The sequence below is a fragment of the Lepidochelys kempii genome, chromosome 1, assembly GCF_965140285.1.
Source record: "Lepidochelys kempii isolate rLepKem1 chromosome 1, rLepKem1.hap1, whole genome shotgun sequence".
NCBI lineage: Eukaryota > Metazoa > Chordata > Testudines > Cheloniidae > Lepidochelys > Lepidochelys kempii.
The window spans coordinates 252,287,947-252,308,691 of record NC_136380.1 but is presented as its reverse complement, the minus strand read 5'-3'; the positions used below and the strand labels follow the sequence as shown (position 1 = coordinate 252,308,691).

The 20,745-nt window shown below is 44.2% G+C and overlaps 1 protein-coding gene across 2 annotated transcripts in view; it reads left to right on the top strand.

Annotated features, from left to right (window-relative positions):
• Positions 1–20,745, top strand: part of C1H12orf42 (chromosome 1 C12orf42 homolog) — a 252,140-nt gene that overhangs the window by 136,750 nt on the left and 94,645 nt on the right. For both annotated transcript variants that reach the window (XM_073323517.2, XM_073323524.2), the window contains one exon: positions 1,795–1,895. In XM_073323517.2, coding sequence (XP_073179618.1) covers positions 1,795–1,895 — 101 coding nt within the window. The remainder of the gene's footprint in view (positions 1–1,794; positions 1,896–20,745) is intronic.

Sequence of the window (20,745 nt, the reverse complement as noted above, 5' to 3'; positions counted from 1 at the left end):
ATTTATTTGAGCTCTCTGTAGCTCATGAAAGCTCATGCTCAAATAAATTGGTTAGTCTCTAAGGTGCCACAAGTACTCCTTTTCTTTTTGCGAAGACATAAACAGCAGCCTTTGACCCGTCTCCCTGCACCCAAAGGAGAGCTGCTAGCAAGAAGCACTGTGTCAGCAGAATGTCACTGTCTGACTCCTTGACCACAATTCCAGGTCCTACTCTACAAGTGTCCAGAAGATTGCGAGAGCTGAAGAGTTTGAGAACCCCCAGTTTGGTGTCTTAGTTTTCCTTTTTCCTATGTTCGTCTTTTGTTTTTATTAGCTGGGAGACATCCCAGCTTTTTTATAGTCTTTTAATTTTAAGGTCTGAAAGTGTATGCATGTGTGTCTATAAAAACCCATAGAGTTCACATAGGAAAGCTCCCAGGTTTAGAAATCCCTAAATATCATCTCATAAAGATACTTACTAAAGTGTGGTCTGTGTTTAATAGTCCTGGGTCGTTTAATAGTCCTGCAATCGTTACCTGTAACATCTGGTAGATAAGACTTGTTAAACTTCTGCTTATTGAGAGTATTGTGTTAAAGTCTGTATTATTTCTTTGTTGGATGTAGGGTGGGGGGTGGAGGGGCTATTAGTCAACACCTAAGAATAGAATTCTAAGTAGGAAGCTTTATAATTAGCTCTGAGGTTGTGGTTCAGACATTAGATAATAATTTGGTTTCAGTATTAAGACATTTAACCAGCTCCAAGTTACAAATATGATGGATTTTTGTAATATTCTTCATCTGGGATTTATAACCAAATGGACAACTGCCCACTTGGAATCCCCTTTAGAATTTGTAAGGATTGATTATTTTTAGAATTAATTTGATGATTTAATTCCATTCCAGCACTGAGACTAACTTGCTGATTTTTTTAATTTGACCTTGGTTTGATATTGAGTTGATGGTTGTATAGTATTATTTTAGTTTAGCTTAGTATTAACAATGGCTTAGGTTTGATTATATGTTTTCTTGATTTTTATTTTAATTTGTTTAATGAATTTTAACACAATTTATAAAATCGACGGAATCATGTTTCTTTCAGAAAGCCACCTGGATCCAGAATCTCTTAGGACATGGGTGGTTATAGCTGATCAAACAAAAAGCCTGGCAGCTCCACCTCCATAGCTTTTGGTTCTTGCAATACTGAACTTAAAAGTTTTGAACAACATGTTGGATTTGCCACTCTTTGTTGAACCAAATAAAATACTGAAATTGCATGGGATCCTTTTTGAAGTTAGTTTAAACAAACCCAAGTTTAATATTGCAAAGGTGAATACAGTACATAGGGAAACTCTGGCTGTTCTTTCTGAGACCTCTCTTGCTTTAGTCTAGATTGTGAAGCACATAAAAAGGCAGTTGGATTATTCAAGTGGATAATTGCTCCCCAATGTGTGTATGGCCTTTAATTTTTTCCCATTATTTTCCTGTTTAATTTTGTTGTAATTTTGTTTGCTTCAGTCTGTAAGATTCCTCTCCATTGGAATAGCAATTGATCATATTGTAACATATGAATGGCTTGTGCATTATAGGTTTTTTATTCGTTTCATTTTGTCTGCAATCAGACAATCCCAACAAATATTTTATATGTACTAAAGATGATGACAATTAAAGAAATGAACCTCTTACACTTGGGATCAGAAATTATTTTCTTCCCAGTTTCTTATTACTATACTAGCCCCTTTAATTGCTAGCAGCATTGCATTAATGTTAAGCATTGGTCCTCAGCACCAAATTGCAATTTATCATCTTTCTTGGCAGGTTTCCTGCTTCATCTGGCACCTGCCTTCTTGAAAGAAAACAAGACATCAGATACTTATTCAAATAATGGAATAGCTGATCAGCAGAGTATCTACACCATGGTAAGTTATCCATGGTAAAAGAACAACTTTTTCATGCATTGTATGTGACATATGCATCCTTTCTCTTAAGATTTATGACATCCATGACCGGTAGTAATGTTAATATAATAATTTTACACCCTAGCTGCAAAGCTTAAATTTATCATCAATAGGCTTCTATATGAGAGTCAATCAAGCAATTTCATAAATACTTTAAAACACCTGCACCTTCTGCATAGATGTAGGAATATCAATATCAAATTCTCATCTCTCAAACCATTATGCAACTGCATCTCACTCATAGGCCCTGGGGATCCAAGCAAACAATGTGGAAGCAAATTAAAACAAAATCAAATATTCATTTGAGGTTGATCCAGTATGACACATTCATATATGCATTATGTTTATTGGGACATGTATTATATAGCCAACACACAAATAAAGAAGAAAAAAAAAGAAAAACTAATCAAACCATGAGTCTGTATATGAAGAAAATGGTGGGAGCTATTCATTAACAGATCATATGGAATTCTTATTCACAAACATCGAATGAGAAGTTATATGGGGCTACCAAAAATAGCTAAAAACAAATGCAGACTGTTAGCCATGATTGGAGCGGAATACAATGCTAATATGGAGCAGCAAAAGCTATGCTTCAAGAGAAATGGATGGTCTGATTGTTAGGGCCCTAGCCTGGAGTATGAGAGAGCTGGATTCTAGTTCTACCTCAAGCATAGGTGCTTTGGGCAAGTCATTTAGCTCTACTGTGCCTCATTTTCCACCTGTAAAATAGTGCTTCCTTAGCTCACTGGTATGTTGTGAGGAGAAATACATTAAAGACTCAGTAAAAGTTCCTTAGGTGGATAAAGTCTCTAGCTAGGTTCCTGTATCTGATCCAAAACATTTCATATCTTAAGAGTAAGAACAATGCAGCCATATAATGATAGTCTGATCTGCTAACTATAAAAACAACCATGTAAGGAAAAATACATAGTTTTTTAAAACAAAGCCTAGCTTCTCGATTGTTGTTTGGATTGTGGCCAAGGCTACCAGTGGCCTAAAGTTGTTGCTTATACACCTGAGGCTGTTTGATGGTTTCAGTCTAGTGCCCAGGGATAAGTGTCCACACCACAGTTACCATCACCACAACTGGCACTAACTGGCAGCCCCACTGGCAGTCTCATCACAGTGGCCAAGGGCCGACCTATACTCTCACGATAAAGAGGGCCCCTCCAGATAAGTGTTGAGGTGTTTTGATCAGGCAGTGTGGGGGAAGCTTGCCCTGCAGCTCCCTGCGGGGTAGCTGTTCTGTTATTAAACAGAGAATGTCAGTTTCTGGGGCTCTGTCTGGCACCTTTCACAAAATCTAAACAAACACATGAACAAAAGACATAAAGTTAATTTGGTCAAGTCTGGTGTGTGTGAAATGGTGCTTGTATGTAGCTCTTGGCTCAAAGGAGTAGGGACAAAATTTAGAAAATATAGAGCCCTTCTCTTTGAATATATATTAACTTCTCCTTGCTTCTTTTGCTTCAGAAAGTATTCTTTAGGCCAATATTCTGAGTTGGCATTTATCCTCATTTATATTCTTCCCAGTTTTCACCTATGGTCACATTTTATTTTCTGCCTTTGGAAAGGCAGGATATCTCAGCTTTCTGCAAAACTGAGCCCTGGTCTACACTACGACTTTAGGTCGAATTTAGCAGCGTTAAATCGATGTAAACCTGCACCCGTCCACATGATGAAGCCCTTTAGTTTGACTTAAAGGGGTCTTAAAATCGATTTCCGTACTCCACCCCTGACAAGTGGATTAGCGCTTAAATCAGCCTTGCCTGCTCGAATTTGGGGTACTGTGGACACAATTTGACGGTACTGGCCTCCGGGAGCAATCCCAGAGTGCTCCATTGTGACCGCTCTGGACAGCACTCTCAACTCAGATGCACTGGCCAGGTAGACAGGAAAAGAACTGCGAACTTTTGAATCTCATTTCCTGTTTGGCCAGCATGGCATGCTGCAGGTGACCATGCAGAGCTCATCAGCAGAGGTGACCATGATGGAGTCCCAGAATCGCAAAAGAGCTCCAGCATAGACTGAACGGGAGGTACGAGATCTGATCGCTGTATGGGGAGAGGAATCCGTGCTATCAGAACTCCATTCCAGTTTTCGAAATGCCAAAAACTTTGTCAAAATCTCCCAGGGCATGAAGGACAGAGGCCATAACAGGGACCCGAAGCAGTGCCGCATGAAACTTAAGGAGCTGAGGCAAGCCTACCAGAAAACCAGAGGGGCGAACGGCTGCTCCGGGTCAGAGCCCAAAACATGCCGCTTTTGTAAACTTTTAAAGTGCTGTGCTTAAAGTGCTGTGTGGCATTTTCCTTCCCTCCTCCACCACCCCTCCTGGGCTACCTTGGTAGTCATCCCCCTATTTGTGTGATGAATGAATAAAGAATGCATGAATGTGAAGCAACAATGACTTTACTGCCTCTGCAAGCGGTGATTGAAGGGAGGAGGGGCGGGTGGTTAGCTTACAGGGAAGTAGAGTGAACCAAGGGGCGGGGGGTTTCATCAAGGAGAAACAAACAGAACTTTCACACCGTAGCCTGGCCAGTCATGAAACTTGTTTTCAAAGCTTCTCTGATGCGTACCGCGCCCTCCTGTGCTCTTCTAACCACCCTGGTGTCTGGCTGCGCGTAACCAGCAGCCAGGTGATTTGCTTCAACCTCCCACCCCGCCATAAACGTCTCCCCCTTACTCTCACAGATATTGTGGAGCACACAGCAAGCAGTAATAACAGTGGGAATATTGGTTTCGCTGAGGTCTAAGCGAGTCAGTAAACTGCACCAGCGCGCCTTTAAACGTCCAAATGCACATTCTACCACCATTCTGCACTTGCTCAGCCTGTAGTTGAACAGCTCCTGACTACTGTCCAGGCTGCCTGTGTACGGCTTCATGAGCCATGGCATTAAGGGGTAGGCTGGGTCCCCAAGGATACATATAGGCATTTCAACGTCCCCAACAGTTATTTTCTGGTCTGGGAATAAAGTCCCTTCCTGCAGCTTTTGAAACAGACCAGAGTTCCTGCAGATGCGAGCGTCATGTACCTTTCCCGGCCATCCCACGCTGATGTTGGTGAAACATCCCTTGTGATCCACCTGGGCTTGCAGCACTATTGAAATGTACCCCTTGCGGTTTATGTACTCGTTGGCTTATGTACTGCTCTGGTGCCAAGATAGGGATATGGGTTCCGTCTATGGCCCCACCACAGTTAGGGAATCCCATTGCAGCAAAGCCATCCACTATGTCCTGCACATTTCCCAGGGTCACTACCCCCTTGATATCAGCAGATCTTTGATTGCGTGGGCTACTTGCATCACAGCAGCCCCAACAGCAGACTTGCCCACTCCAAATTGATTCCCAACTGACCGGTAGCTGTCTGGCGTTGCAAGCTTCCACAGGGCTATCGCCACTCACTTCTCAACTGTGAGGGCTGCTCTCATGTTAGTATTCATGCGCCTCAGGGCAGGTTAAAGGAAGTCACAAAGTTCCATGAAAGTGCCCTTACGCATGCGAAAGTTTCGCAGCCACTGGGAATCGTCCCAGACCTCCAACACTATGCGGTCCCACCAGTCTGTGCTTGTTTCCCGAGCCCAGAATCGGCGTTCTACAGCATGAACCTACCCCATTAGCACCATGATGCATGCATTGGCAGGGCCCATGCTTTCAGAGAAATCTGTGTCCATGTCCTGATCACTCACGTGACCGCACTGACGTCGCCTCCTCGCCCGGTATCGCTCTGCCAGGTTCTGGTGCTGCATATACTGCTGGAAAATGCGCGTGGTGTTTAATGTGCTCCTAATTGCCAAAGTGAGCTGAGCGGCCTCCATGCTTGCCTTGGTATGGCATCCACAGAGAAAAAAGGCGCGGAACGATTGTCTGCTGTTGCTCTGACAGAGGGAGGGGCGACTGACGACATGGCTTACAGGGTTGGCTTCAGGAAGCTAAAATCAACAAAGGGGGTGGCTTTACATCAAGGAGTATTTCAGGCAAGACTTCACGGAGGGTTCCAATAAGAAATGGTGCACCTAAGTTATTGTTCTTACTGGAACAAGGAGGTTAGCCTGGCCTCTGATTGATACATGGCTAGATTTACCTCACTGCACCTTCTCTGTGAGTGACTGCAGTGTGACCTAGAGGAATGAGTCCCCTAGACGGGGGGGGGGGGAAGCAAATGAGTACAAAACAAATCTGGTCTATTTCTTGTTTTGATCCACTCCATCTATCTTTTACATCTTTGGCTGGCAGCAGATGGTGCAGAAGGACTGCATGCCATCCACATCTCATGGCTGCCCCCAGAAGATGATGCAATAGGACTGCTAGCAATCCGTATCGCCTGCCTTCTCACCATAAGACGGTTCAATAGGACTGACTGCAGGACTAAAGAGAATGACCTGGTCAAGTCACTTCTAATGTAGTCCCTGCACCCATGTCTGCCCAGGCGCTCCTGGCCGACTTGGCCAGGAGCACCTCGGACATGATGATGATGGCTACCAGTCGTATTGCACCGTCTGCTGCCAGAAGGCAATGGGTTGCTGCTACTGTGTTGCAATGCAGTACTGCATCTGCCAGCACCCAGGAGACATAGGCTGATGGTTACCTGAGCGGGCTCCATGCTTGCCGTGGTATGGCATCTGCACAGGTAACTCAGGAAAAAAGGTGCAAAACGATTGTCTGCCCTTGCTTTCACGGAGGGAGGGAGCCTGACGATATGTACCCAGAACCACCCGCGACAATGTTTTAGCCCCATCAGGCATTGGGATCTCAACCCAGAATTCCAATGGGCAGCGGAGACTGCGGGAACTGTGGGATAGCTATCCACAGTGCAACGCTCCGGAAGTCGACGCTTGCCTCGGTACTGTGGAAGCACTCCGCCGAGTTAATGCACTTAGAGCATTTTCTGTGGGGACACACACACTCGAATATATAAAACCGATTTCTAAAAAAACGACTTCTATAAATTCGACCTTATTCCGTAGTGTAGACATACCCTGATAGTCACTTTGCTATGTAGGATAACTTGGCTAACTTAGCATGGACTGAACAGCTTCAGAAAAATGTAACATGCTCTGTTAAGGCTTGCCGGTCTGGCTAGTATATTCGGTATTAACACATCTAGTGTGAATAGCAGTGGGTGCCCTATATATTTGGCATAATTCCTGGAAGACCACCCTCAAAAGCAATACTTCAAGGAATAACCCTGCAGTGCCAGGAAATCTGGTAAACTTCTGCTCTAATGTCACTGTGGTGGCTTTGCTGGCATTTTGAATGCAGCCCACTTCTATTACTAATATGTTTTGGACTGCAACTGTGTGCTCACCTCTCCCCCTCATTCCCCCCCCCCAACTGAAAATTTTGCTTTCCTATTGTGCTCAGGAGACTCATGCTTTTGGCAGAGATCATCCTTCATGGAGGTAATGCATCAGGAAACACAGCCAAAGCTAAAACATACTAACTGGAATATTAATGTTGCTCTATTGCAAGGTCTCCCTTTTGAACATCAGGGCCACATTTTTGCATATGCCTGGAGGCAGGCTGATTTTCCATTCACGTGTTGCAAAATGACTGCACTGATATACTGCTTAAACGTCATCATGAGTCGATGGGCCTCGTGTGGATGATGATTTGTTCAGGTTCTCCTGCTGTTACCCCAGCCCTGGTGTAGCGCTACTTGTGAGAGCAATGGGTGGAGACATTAATGTAGGCTGGTTGCCAATGTTTTTTCCTCATGTCATTCAGCACTAGCCAGAGGTCCTGATTCACCACTGCATGACTCCATTTTTATGATGCTGTAATTCTGCTGCATTACATTGATATACAACAGGGGTAATGAACTGGTGAATCAGGCCTAGAACTGGACCCAGAAACTCAACAGCAAAAAACCAAAATAATAATAATAAAAAGGAGCTTGTAGGTGTTTGTTATATTGTATATGTGGCTATTTTCCTTTGATCTATCAGGTTTCCTTACACTCCACTATTACATGTTCAGATACCCTAATTTTCCTATTGTCTACTCAATGGCAAAACTACTTAATAGAAACCAGCCTTAATGCTTGTGACTTAGAAGCTTCACTCAGTAGCAACAAAAGCAGAACAAATATATAGAGCTTTGTGTATCTGGTTGCTTGGGCAAGTCGCCTTGCTTAGCAAATGCAAAGATATTAAATTTCTATTCAGATGATTAAAAAGAGCTTCTTCATGTTTTACCGCATGACCTGTTCTGTTTACGGTGCATTAGGTGTTTACTATAGTGATAGAAAATGGCACCTTCCCCATCTCTCTCTCGTCTTTTTTACAACAGATGTTCCTTCAGAAGGACTTGCTGATCACCTGTGTCTTTCTTTGCACCTGACTAAGAAGCTTTTTGAAAATACATTATGCATGTTTGGTTTGGTTTTTTTTTAAAAGTGTAGCCTATAAAGTTAACAGCTGGTGTCACATTGCTCAAATTGCACCTTATTTTTCTTATATTAGATTGAAACAGTATGCTATGTCAGCAGAGCCCATAACAAACAGCTTTCATGCCTCTCTTTTGTGTTTTATTCATTCATGATGTACACACCTAACAAGCACTCTTAAAGGGACCTCTGTAAATTAGCTACATTAAAGATTAAAAACATTAAGGGATTCATTTTCAGGGGGTTAAAAGTCGACTTAATTGCATTTAATTCACGGGGTAAATCTTTATTAGCACAGCTAACGGTAGGAGTGAAATAAGAGACTGTTTTCCAGGAGAGAAATATGTTTAACCGTGTGAAGGGCTGGTTAGACCATTGCCTTCTACTGGATGGAATCAAAACTGTCCACTCTGCGTCATAGGTTCAGTTCTGCCAACAGTGATTCTCCTTAAGCTTGAGTTGTAGATGCCTGTTATTTTGGAGCATGACCGAGTCTTCTTCCTGCTGTCACTGTGAATATCTGAGCTGTATTTGTATGCATCATAGTGACACAGCTGGGAGGTCCTTAGGTGACGGGTCCTTTTCCCATCCTTAGGATTGGGTATTTTGATCCCAATCCTGTATTCCTTGTGAAGTCAAATGGAAGCTTACAGTGTGCAAGGTACAAAGGAGGAGGCTATTTGTGCAGTGTAGTAGATACGATAAAACATAGTATTTCTCTGAAAATTAGTCTTACTATCCAGCAGTTCACACTAAGGAAAGTCTGGATTTTGTTTTGTCAAATTTTTATGATCAAACTGAAAAAAAAATCACAAAAAGTATGGGTGTGCCATAACACTCATTTGTTTTTATTTACTCAGCACCTTAATAATTATTATTTATATTATAGTAGTGCCTAGAAGCTCCAACTGGGAGCAGGGTCTTCTTGAACTATTCACTTGTACAAACATAGTGAGAGACAGTCCCTGCCACAGAGAGGTTACATTCTAAATGGCCAAGACAGACAAAAAGTGGGAGAAAGGAAGTAGTATGATTAGCTGGGAATGGAGAGCTTATGTGATTCCCTTAAGGGGATCCAGAAAGTCTATGCCAGAGTCTGAGAACTGAACCCAGCTCTCATGAGTCCCTATCATGTGCCTTAACCACAAGGCTGCCCTTCCTCCATTGGTACACTTTGTAGTATAGAATTATTTTCACTCTGTAATCGGAGCCCATTAAGTTGTGTTTCAGGTTTTCATAATGAAATCTGACCAATAGCTCTAAACAACAAATCTTCCAGGGTCAAAATTCCTACATTAAAAGATAAGAACTGTGGCTGTGTTGTTGAAAGAAGTCACATCAGTTTTCACACTATCTCCCAGAGCGCTACAGCAGAATGGTCTTAGGGTTCTGGCTAAATGTTACCCAGCCACCTGCAAAATGCCCCTCTAAAGCCCTCTCAAAAGAGCTTGTGCTCTCAGTATCTAGGAGACAGAGCAATCTGGAAGAAACCGAGTGGCTGCAGCTCAATCCAAACTAGACCCAGGTCACGTTGATAGGAAGGGGAATACATCCTACTGAACTGGAGGGGACTGAGACTGTTCCTCTGTGGAGAGGATATGCCTACTCTTTGGCTGAGATGTTTAAAATATTGTGTTCTTCCTGGAACCTTTACTGATCCTAAATTCCCAGGCAGCAGTGGTAGCCTTGATGGATTTTTGCCATTTTGGACTGGGTATAATTTTTAAGGAAATGTAAAAAGACTGAAGAATAGAGCTGATTGGAAATTTTCCATCTGAATCATTTTCACTGAAAAATTCAGTTTCTGCTGAATTCAAATTTTCTGCAGGAAGATTTTCATTTTGTCAGAAAGTTTCCATTTTCTGTCAGGAAAAATGAAACAAGATTTTGTTAAACTGACCTGAAATATTTCATTTCAAGTCAGATCAACATTAAACTGCATTTTCCTGTGGGTATAGGAGCTATAGTTCAGATGCTTGATTCCCCCATTCTCACCTATGGACTGGGCTACCTGGGTGAACTACATCTCCCATAATGCAACACAATCTCTCCTCTGACTGAGCAGCATGGTGCATCATGGGAGTCACATGGCTCCTTTCTTGTTCTCTCTCTTTTTCCCGCCTGATATGTGCCCTAGGGGGAAAGGTAGAGATGTTTCTCTAGGGGGAGACCCATCATTTGTGTGGCTGAATGCTTGGCCACTTCCTCCGGCATCACCCACGATAAGATAGGTTGCATTTTAGAGGAGTTAGTGGTGTGAATGCAGTTGTGCTTCCTCTGCCTGTAGAGATCACTCATGAAGGACTTCATCACCACTTTGGCCTTGGCTGGCATGCATACCTTGTCATGGTACAATGGCTGCAGCATATTTGAAACATACAGGGAATGGGAACGCTTCTTCCTCTGGATGCTCCTCAGCCACTCCAATGCAAGTCTCACCTAATACCCATGTGGCTCATCTGACCAATCACAACTAATTTACACCTCTCAAATAACCAATATTGAATATCAAATACTTGCAGAGAAAAATTCAATTTGCAAAAATATGTCATTGAATATCAAATAAATTCAAGGGACTTGCAAGCTGCTTGATGATTTTCCATCAACAGAAAAAGTGGCTACATTCATTGGATAAATTATGCATTGCAATACATTAATCCACCTCTGGTAGCGACCACATAAAAATGGAAGTCTGTATTGTAATGTAACCTTAACTCTAGCTTTCTCTATAAAGCTTTAGTAAAGAAATTTGACTCTGGAGTTTTACTTTAGGGATTTTTCTGCTACGTTTTTGTGTCCACATCTCTATCTATGCACCTTCCATACAATTGTGTCCTTTGGAACAATGCAGATCACAAAGCCCAGCATGAAGTATGGGAGAACTGGGCACAAAAATCATTCTCAGATGAGGGGCTGTAACTGTGGGACACACTTCCAGAGGGGAATAGGCAGATCCAGATTCTGAGCACCTTTAGCAAGTTACTGCTGAATGTTCCTATTAGATAAAGGTTTTCCGCGAGAATGACATTCAACCTTTCTTCCCCTCCCCTAGTGAAAAGAAACCCAGACAAAAACAAACAAAAATACCCAAAGGAGAGCTTTCTGTAACTCAAAAAGGAGAAGACAACCCACAGACTCCATGAAGCTGATTAAGGATTTTGCTAATGTCAATCAATTTTATGTTGAATATGCTCAGATACCACGGTGATAGGCAACAGTACATCCCCCACCCCCCCGAAAAAAATAGATAATGTAGCACACTAGGGAGCAGTAAAGTGAGCACAATAGCAGTGTACTGCAAATCAAAACCAGCGTCTGTCTATCCAGCAGTAACTCAAGAGGTAAATGTACACATAAATGCAGTGGGTCTTATGTGAAAATGCAATCATGCAGAAATTGCACTTGGTGGCACTTAAAAAATGTTTACCAAAAAACTAAAAGCCTAAGGGAATGAAGGCCTCACACTAAAGTTCCTTCAGAATTTTTTTTAAAAATAAAGTTAAAATCTGTAAAAATAAGAATTTGTTTGTGTGGATGCTGGAGTTGTGAAAGAGGACATTTGGTCATTGCTGTAAAAAAAACTAGAAAGCAATTACTTCATGAGCTTAGCCTATCATTTTAGAAAATAAATATTTACTTTAGTAAGTCTTTTATGGCAGACCAGAGAGTTCTGGGTTTTTAGTTTCTCAGGCTCCCAGCAACCTCCTCATTTTAAAGTGCATATGAAACATTAATCTTTCATCAGGATTGCATAAAGTCGTTTTTTTTAATTTGCATTAGGAGATTTTTGTCAACATGACATGTTTAATTTGGCTTTCTAATGGAAATTATGCCAGGTTTGTATTGTCTGCCTGGAATATCCTCACAATGATTAGGACTTGCAAGTGGTGGGGAGGGAGAAAAAGTCTCATATAAGAAGTGACACTTACCTATGTGGGGAAATGAATGGGGTCCCCAAATCTCTGCATAGGAAGGATCTCTCTCTCTCTGTCGCTATCCTGCAAGAAATCTGGGAAGTCATCTCCATGTCACCTTCCTCCAGATCCTGTGAAGGCTGCTTTGCTGGTCTGAGGACCCATGTGTAGGAAGAGGGCCAGGCAGGGGAGGAGTAGGTAATCCAGGGTAGGCCAGGAGGTTTGACAACATCCCCCTTGTGGCCAGGAAAGGTAACCAGTCTGGGTCCTTCATGTAGAGCACTGCCTGTGGCAGGGATATACCTTTGATGGGGTTTCAGGGGCAGCTGCAGCCAGAGGAGTCCTGTTAACACAGACTTATTGAAGCTTATTACAAAGGCCAGAGTTGTCAAAGCCATAGAGCCGATGTGGAGGCACAGGCCCTCTGGGATCTGAAGGGCTTTGGTGGTCCCACAAGTTAGAGAGTTAAAGATTATAACTAGCTATATAGGGCCACATCCTCAGGGTGAATTGGTACAGCTCCATTGATTTCAGCAAAGGTCCACTGATTTGCCCCATCAGGGGATCTGGCCCATTATTAAACAGACTGTAATTAGCCTATGCAGTGTTGTCATAGCATTTCGGTCCCAGGATATTAGAGCAACAAGGCAGGTGAGGTAATATCTTTTATTGGACCTACTTCTGTTAGTGAGAGAGACACCACACAGAGCTCTTCCCCAGGTCTGAGAAAGGTACTCTGAGTACAGAAGTTGGTCCAATAAATAGCCTGCAATTTACTTTGATTGTCACTTGTTTACCCAGTGAGGATCAATGAGCTGAGAGCTGTGTGTTTGAATTTGAAAGTGAAAGACTATTTGGCTGTGTTTGCTTCTACAAACAATTGAGCACTCAAGCTTTCCTAGCTCAAAAACACATAAAAAGCAAAATTTTAGCTCAAAGATTCACTAAAAGGAAAATCTGAATTGTGAATTTGAATGTAAAATTTGAAAATTCTAGCTGCATTCGCTATTGATGTAAGCTATCGGGATTTGTTTCTATTCCCTCCTGATGTAATTGTGCAACTAATGAATAGTGTGCAAACTTGTCCTAACCCAAAACCTTATATAGTCAATGGGAGCCTTTCCATTGACTTAAATGGGCTTTGGATTAGGCCATTGAAAACTGCAACTGGTACAAGTGAATATAAAATTCAAAGTTTATGCTCACTACTTAAGGTTTGTTAGTTACAGTGCAAATTGTGAGGTGTATATTTAATTGTAATGTCAAAATTTGAGTGCTTTACAAATCAGGAAACATTTGATGAAGACATTTGTGAATAATTTTGAATAATTAATACATCTGGTAGTTTCACAATCTGTCTGCAGACAGTATAGACAGAAGGAAAGATGATATTCATCAAATAGATTGTTAGTTACAAATTATTCAGTCCTAGATGGTGCCAGCTGTTGTTTAATGCTTTTATTTAATAAATGGAAAATACAGGAGCCCTCCGGTGGTCAAAACAATACCTCTAAATGCTAATACATATTATAACCATAGATTTTGCAGTTTAGTTGATAGAAAGTCTGCTTCTTATTACAAAGAAGTCAGTTTCAAACTTTTTAAGGGTATTTTTTAAATTCATATTTCTGTTATTGTTCCCACCAGTGTAACTATACACAGAGAGAGAGTTATGAAATGTCTACATTAAAAATATATATATAAACTCAGGAATCCATATCTGAGCCAAAAAAAAAAACATGAAAAAGGCTAAGTTAGAAAAAGAAGAGCTCTGAGGCCTTATTCACCATTGTCCTGCATCATGTGTCATCACTTACCCCAATTCAGAATAAGTGCAACATGAGTGTAAAATGCTACTGAATCAGAATGGTGAGCATTTTCTGTGTTTGCACATTGCCTAGCACAATGTGGTCCTGACTACAGCTTCTGGGCACTACAGTGATACAAATAAATAATATTTTTACATCCACTTTATAGTGCTGCAAATGACTATACCAGGTGCAGAGCAACAGTGAATTGGGACTTCAATGTCTTTCTTAGCCCTGGTCTACACTAGGACTTTAGGTCGAATTTAGCAGCGTTAAATCGATGTAAACCTGCACCCGTCCACACAATGAAGCCCTTTATTTCGACTTAAAGGGCTCTTAAAATCGATTTCCTTACTCCACCCCTGACAAGTGGATTAGCACTTAAATCGACGTTGCCGGCTCGAATTTGGGGTACTGTGGACACAATTCGATGGTATTGGCCTCCGGGAGCTATCCCAGAGTGCTCCATTATGACTGCTCTGGACAGCACTCTCAACTCAGATGCACTGGCCAGGTAGACAGGAAAAGAACTGCGAACTTTTGAATCTCATTTCCTGTTTGGCCAGCGTGGCAAGCTGCAGGTGACCATGCAGAGCTCATCAGCACAGGTGACCATGATGGAGTCCCAGAATCGCAAAAGAGCTCCAGCATGGACCGAACGGGAGGTACGGGATCTGATCGCTGTTTGGGGAGAGGAATCCGTGCTATCAGAACTCCGTTCCAGTTTTCGAAATGCCAAAACCTTTGTCAAAATCTCCCAGGGCATGAAGGACAGAGGCCATAACAGGGACCCGAAGCAGTGCCGCATGAAACTGAAGGAGCTGAGGCAAGCCTACCAGAAAACCAGAGAGGCGAACAGCCGCTCTGGGTCAGAGCCCCAAACATGCCACTTCTATGATGAGCTGCATGCCATTTTAGGGGGTTCAGCCACCACTACCCCAGCCGTGTTGTTTGACTCCTTCAATGGAGATGGAGGCAATACGGAAGCAGGTTTGGGGACGAAGAAGATTATGATGATGAGGAGGTTGTAGATAGCTCACAGCAAGCAAGCGGAGAAACCGGTTTTCCCGACAGCCAGGAACTGTTTCTCACCCTAGACCTGGAGCCAGTACCCCCCGAACCCACCCAAGGCTGCCTCCTGGACCCAGCAGGCGGAGAAGGGACCTCTGGTGAGTGTACCTTTTAAAATACTATACATGATTTAAAAGCAAGCATGTGAAAGGATTACTTTGCCCTGGCATTTGCGGTTCTCCTAGATGTAGTCCTAAAGCCTTTGCAAAAGGTTTCTGGGGAGGGCAGCCTTATTGCGTCCTTCATGGTAGGACACTTTACCACTCCAGGCCAGTAACACATACTCGGGAATCATTGTAGAACAAAGCATTGCAGTGTATGTTTGCTGGCATTCAAACAACATCCGTTCTTTATCTCTCTGTGTTATCCTCAGGAGAGTGAGATATAATTCATGGTCACCTGGTTGAAATAGAGTGCTTTTCTTCAGGGGACACTCAGAGGAGCCCATTCCTGCTGGGCTGTTTGCCTGTGGCTAAACAGAAATGTTCCCCGCTGTTAGCCACAGGGAGGGGGGAAGGTTGAGGGGGTAGTCACGCGGTGGGAGGAGGCAAAATGCGACCTTGTAACGAAAGCACATGTGCTATGTATGTAATGTTAACAGCAAGGTTTACCCTGAAAGAGTGTAGCCACTGTTTTATAAAATGTGTCTTTTTAAATACTGCTGTCCCTTTTTTTTTCTACACCAGCTAAATGTGTTTCAATGATCACAGGATCTTCTCCTTCCCAGAGGCTATTGAAACTTAGAAAGAAAAAAAAACGCACTCGCGATGAAATGTTCTCCGAGCTCATACTGTCCTCCCACACTGACAGAGCACAGACGAATGCGTGGAGGCAAATAATGTCAGAGTGCAGGAAAGCACAAAATGACCGGGAGGAGAGGTGGCGGGCTGAAGAGAGTAAGTGGCGGGCTGAAGAGAGTAAGTGGCGGGCTGAAGACAGGGCTGAAGCTCAAATGTGGCGGCAGTGTGATGAGAGGAGGCAGGATTCAATGCTGAGGCTGCTGCAGGACCAAACCAGTATGCTCCAGTGTATGGTTGAGCTGCAGCAAAGGCAGCTGGAGCACAGACTGCCACTGCAGCCCCTCTGTAACCAACCGCCCTCCTCCCCAAGTTCCATAGCCTCCACACCCAGACACCCAAGAACGTGGTGGGGGGGCCTCCGGCCAACCAGCCACTCCACCACAGAGGATTGCCCAAAAAAAAGAAGGCTGTCATTCAATAAATTTTAAAGTTGTAAACTTTTAAAGTGCTGTGCTTAAAGTGCTGTGTGGCATTTTCCTTCCCTCCTCCACCACCCCTCCTGGGCTACCTTGGTAGTCATCCCCCTATTTGTGTGATGAATGAATAAAGAATGCATGAATGTGAAGCAACAATGACTTTACTGCCTCTGCAAGCGGTGATTGAAGGGAGGAGGGGCGGGTGGTTAGCTTACAGGGAAGTAGAGTGAACCAAGGGGCGGGGGGTTTCATCAAGGAGAAACAAACAGAACTTTCACACCGTAGCCTGGCCAGTCATGAAACTTGTTTTCAAAGCTTCTCTGATGCGTACCGCGCCCTCCTGTGCTCTTCTAACCGCCCTGGTGTCTGGCTGCGCGTAACCAGCAGCCAGGCGATTTGCTTCAACCTCCCACCCCGCCATAAACGTCTCCCCCTTACTCTCACAGATATTGTGGAGCACACAGCAAGCAGTAATAACAGTGGGAATATTGGTTTCGCTGAGGTCTAAGCGAGTCAGTAAACTGCACCAGTGCGCCTTTAAACGTCCAAATGCACATTCTACCACCATTCTGCACTTGCTCAGCCTGTAGTTGAACAGCTCCTGACTACTGTCCAGGCTGCCTGTGTACGGCTTCATGAGCCATGGCATTAAGGGGTAGGCTGGGTCCCCAAGGATACATATAGGCATTTCAACATCCCCAACAGTTATTTTCTGGTCTGAGAATGAAGTCCCTTCCTGCAGCTTTTGAAACAGACCAGAGTTCCTGAAGATGCGAGCATCATGCACCTTTCCCGGCCATCCCACGTTGATGTTGGTGAAACGTCCCTTGTGATCCACCAGAGCTTGCAGCACTATCGAAAAGTACCCCTTGCGGTTTATGTACTCGCCGGCTTGGTGCTCTGGTGCCAAGATAGGGATATGGGTTCTGTCTATAGCCCCACCACAGTTAGGGAATCCCATTGCAGCAAAGCCATCCACTATGACCTGCACATTTCCCAGGGTCACTACCCTTGATCAGCAGATCTTTGATTGCGTGGGCTACTTGCATCACAGCAGCCCCCGCAGTAGATTTGCCCACTCCAAATTGATTCCCAACTGACTGGTAGCTGTCTGGCGTTGCAAGCTTCCACAGGGCTATCGCCACTCGCTTCTCAACTGTGAGGGCTGCTCTCATCTTGGTATTCATGCGCCTCAGGGCAGGTTAAAGCAAGTCACAAAGTTCCATGAAAGTGCCCTTACGCATGCGAAAGTTTCGCAGCCACTGGGAATCGTCCCAGACCTCCAACACTATGCGGTCCCACCAGTCTGTGCTTGTTTCCCGAGCCCAGAATCGGCGTTCCACAGCATGAACCTGCCCCATTAGCACCATGATGCATGCATTGGCAGTTCCCATGCTTTCAGAGAAATCTGTGTCCATGTCCTGATCACTCACGTGACCGCACTGACGTCGCCTCCTCGCCCGGTATCGCTCTGCCAGGTTCTGGTGCTGCATATACTGCTGGAAAATGCGCGTGGTGTTTAATGTGCTCCTAATTGCCAAAGTGAGCTGAGTGGCCTCCATGCTTGCCTTGGTATGGCATCCACAGAGAAAAAAGGCGCGGAACGATTGTCTGCTGTTGCTCTGACAGAGGGAGGGGCGACTGACGACATGGCTTACAGGGTTGGCTTCAGGAAGCTAAAATCAACAAAGGGGGTGGCTTTACATCAAGGAGTATTTCAGGCAGGACTTCACGGAGGGTTCCAATAAGAAATGGTGCACCTAAGTTATCGTTCTTATTGGAACAAGGAGGTTAGCCTGGCCTCTGATTGATACATGGCTAGATTTACCTCCGTGCACCTTCTCTGTGAGTGACTGCAGTGTGACCTAGAGGAATGAGTCCCCTAGACAGGGGAGGAGGCAAATGAGTACAAAACAAATCTGGTCTATTTCTTGTTTTGACCCACTCCATCTATCTTTTACATCTTTGGCTGGCAGCAGATGGTGCAGAAGGACTGCATGCCATCCACATCTCATGGCTGCTCGGCAGAAGATGGTACAGTACGACTGCTTGCCATCCTCATCTCTTGCCTGCCTGGCAGAAGATGGTACAATACGACTGCTAGCAGTCCGTATCGCCTGCCCGCTCACCATAAGACGGTTCAATAGGACTGACTGCAGGACTAAAGAGAATGACCTGGTCAAGTCACTCCAAATTTAGTCCCTGTGCCCATGTCTGCACAGGCGCTCCCAGCCGACGTGGCCAGGAGCACCTCGGACACGACGAGGACGGCTACCAGTCGTACTGCACCGTCTGCTGCCAGAAGGCAATGGGTTGCTGCTACTGTGTAGCAATGCCATACCACGTCTTCCAGCACCCAGGAGACATACGGTGACAGTTAGCTGAGCGGGCTCCATGCTTGCCGTGGTATGACGTCTGCACAGGTAACTCAGGAAAAAAAGGCGCGAAACGATTGTCTGCCCTTGCTTTCACGGAGGGAGGGAGTGAACGGGGGCCTGACGATATGTACCCAGAACCACCCGCGACAATGTTTTAGCCCCATCAGGCATTGGGATCTCAACCCAGAATTCCAATGGGCAGCGGAGACTGCGGGAACTGTGGGATAGCTACCCACAGTGCAACGCTCCGGAAGTCGACTCTAGCCTCGGTACTGTGGAAGCGCTCCGCCGAGTTAATGCACTTAATGCACTTAGAGCATTTTCTGTGGGGACACACACACTCGAATATATAAAACCGATTTCTAAAAAACCGACTTCTATAAATTCGACCTTATTCCGTAGTGTAGACATACCCTTTTAGGTGTAAAAGGTTGAGCTAACTCTCTGAGCATGTGGGTGTTTTTCTTGTAAGTATTTAAGAATGAGTTTTTACTGTTTCCTCTCAATTACAGCGATATTTTATAAACAACAAAAAACACTTCAACCAAATAAACTTGTAATAGCTACAAAACCAGCCACTTTTAAAATGGGTTTGCTATTTATACGCTCAATTAACAAGAAGTAATTAAGGCCAGCTTGGTTTCCAAGTTCAGAGTTCTTGTGGTGAGGATTTATGGGGAAACTATGTTAGGGTAAGTTGTAGCTTTTTTTTTCTTCCAATTTGACCATTTCAATAGTTAACACCCTTCCTATGTGGCTACTTTTTATCAATATTATGGTCCCGAACCTCAGGAGTAGAGTAGAGCTCTACTCAGCGCATCTGAGTATATGGGGAGGGATAAAAGTGGATGTAAACCATCTTGGTGATCCCTGACCCATGGGGCTGTTTTGGTCAACAGAGTACACCAATTCAACCTCTGTTTGGGCCTGCTCTGATTTACATGGGTTTGTAACAGCCTGTGACAGAGTTGGGCCACATGGCTACAGGAGAGTGATAGAAGACAGATATATTAGCCCCAGGTTAAGTAGGTCCCTTTTCCCTGGGTAAGGTCACAGGGAAGGTTCCAGAACAATCAGGAACCTTCTGGAGACAATTAAGACAGACAGGCTGATTAGAACACCTGCAGCCAATCAAGGAACTGCTAGAATCAATTAATGCAGGCTAATCAGGGCACCTGGGTTTAAAAAGAAGCTCACTTCAGTTTGTGGTGTGCGTGTGAGGAGCTGGGAGCAAGAGGCACTAGGAGCTGAGAGTGAGAACATGGACTTTTGGAGGACTGAGGTGTACAAACATTATCAGACACCGGGAGGAAGGTCCTATGGTGAGAATAAAGAAGGTGTTGGGAGGAGGCCATGGGGAAGTAGCCCAGGGAGTTGTAGCTGTCACACAGCTATTCCAGGAGGCACTTTAGACAGCTGCATTCCACAGGGCCCTGGGCTGGAACCCGGAGTAGAGGGCGGGCCCGGGTTCCCCCCAATCCTCCCAACTCCTGGTCAGACACATGAGGCATTGACCTAGACTGTGGATTCACAAAAAACGGCCAAACTGAGGGCTGCCATGAAGCTCCAAGGCGAACAAATCCACCAATAAGTGCAAGACCCACCAAAGTAGAGGAGGAACTTTGTCACACAGCCCCACTTTGAAAATCTTGGCCTTGATTCTTACCTTCTAAACTAATTGGCCTATCCAACTGTCTGTCTGCTTACACATTCCTAGAGCTCAGTCCTGCATTGTGCTGATCACTCTGGCCTCACTCCAACAAAGTGAGTGCTTAACTTAAAGCACGTGTATAGCTCCATTGAAGTCAATACTGCTCATGTGTGTAAGTGCATTGTTGGATTGTGGTCAGAGTGCTCAGAATGATGCAGGATTGAGCCCCTAATGCAGTGGTTCTCAAACTTTTTTTTTCACACAGAAAGCCTCTGAATGCAACCCCGCCACCCCCCTTATAAATTAAAAACACGTTTTTGTATATTTAACACCATTATAAATGCTGGAGGCAAAGCAGGGTTTGGGGTGGAGGCTGACA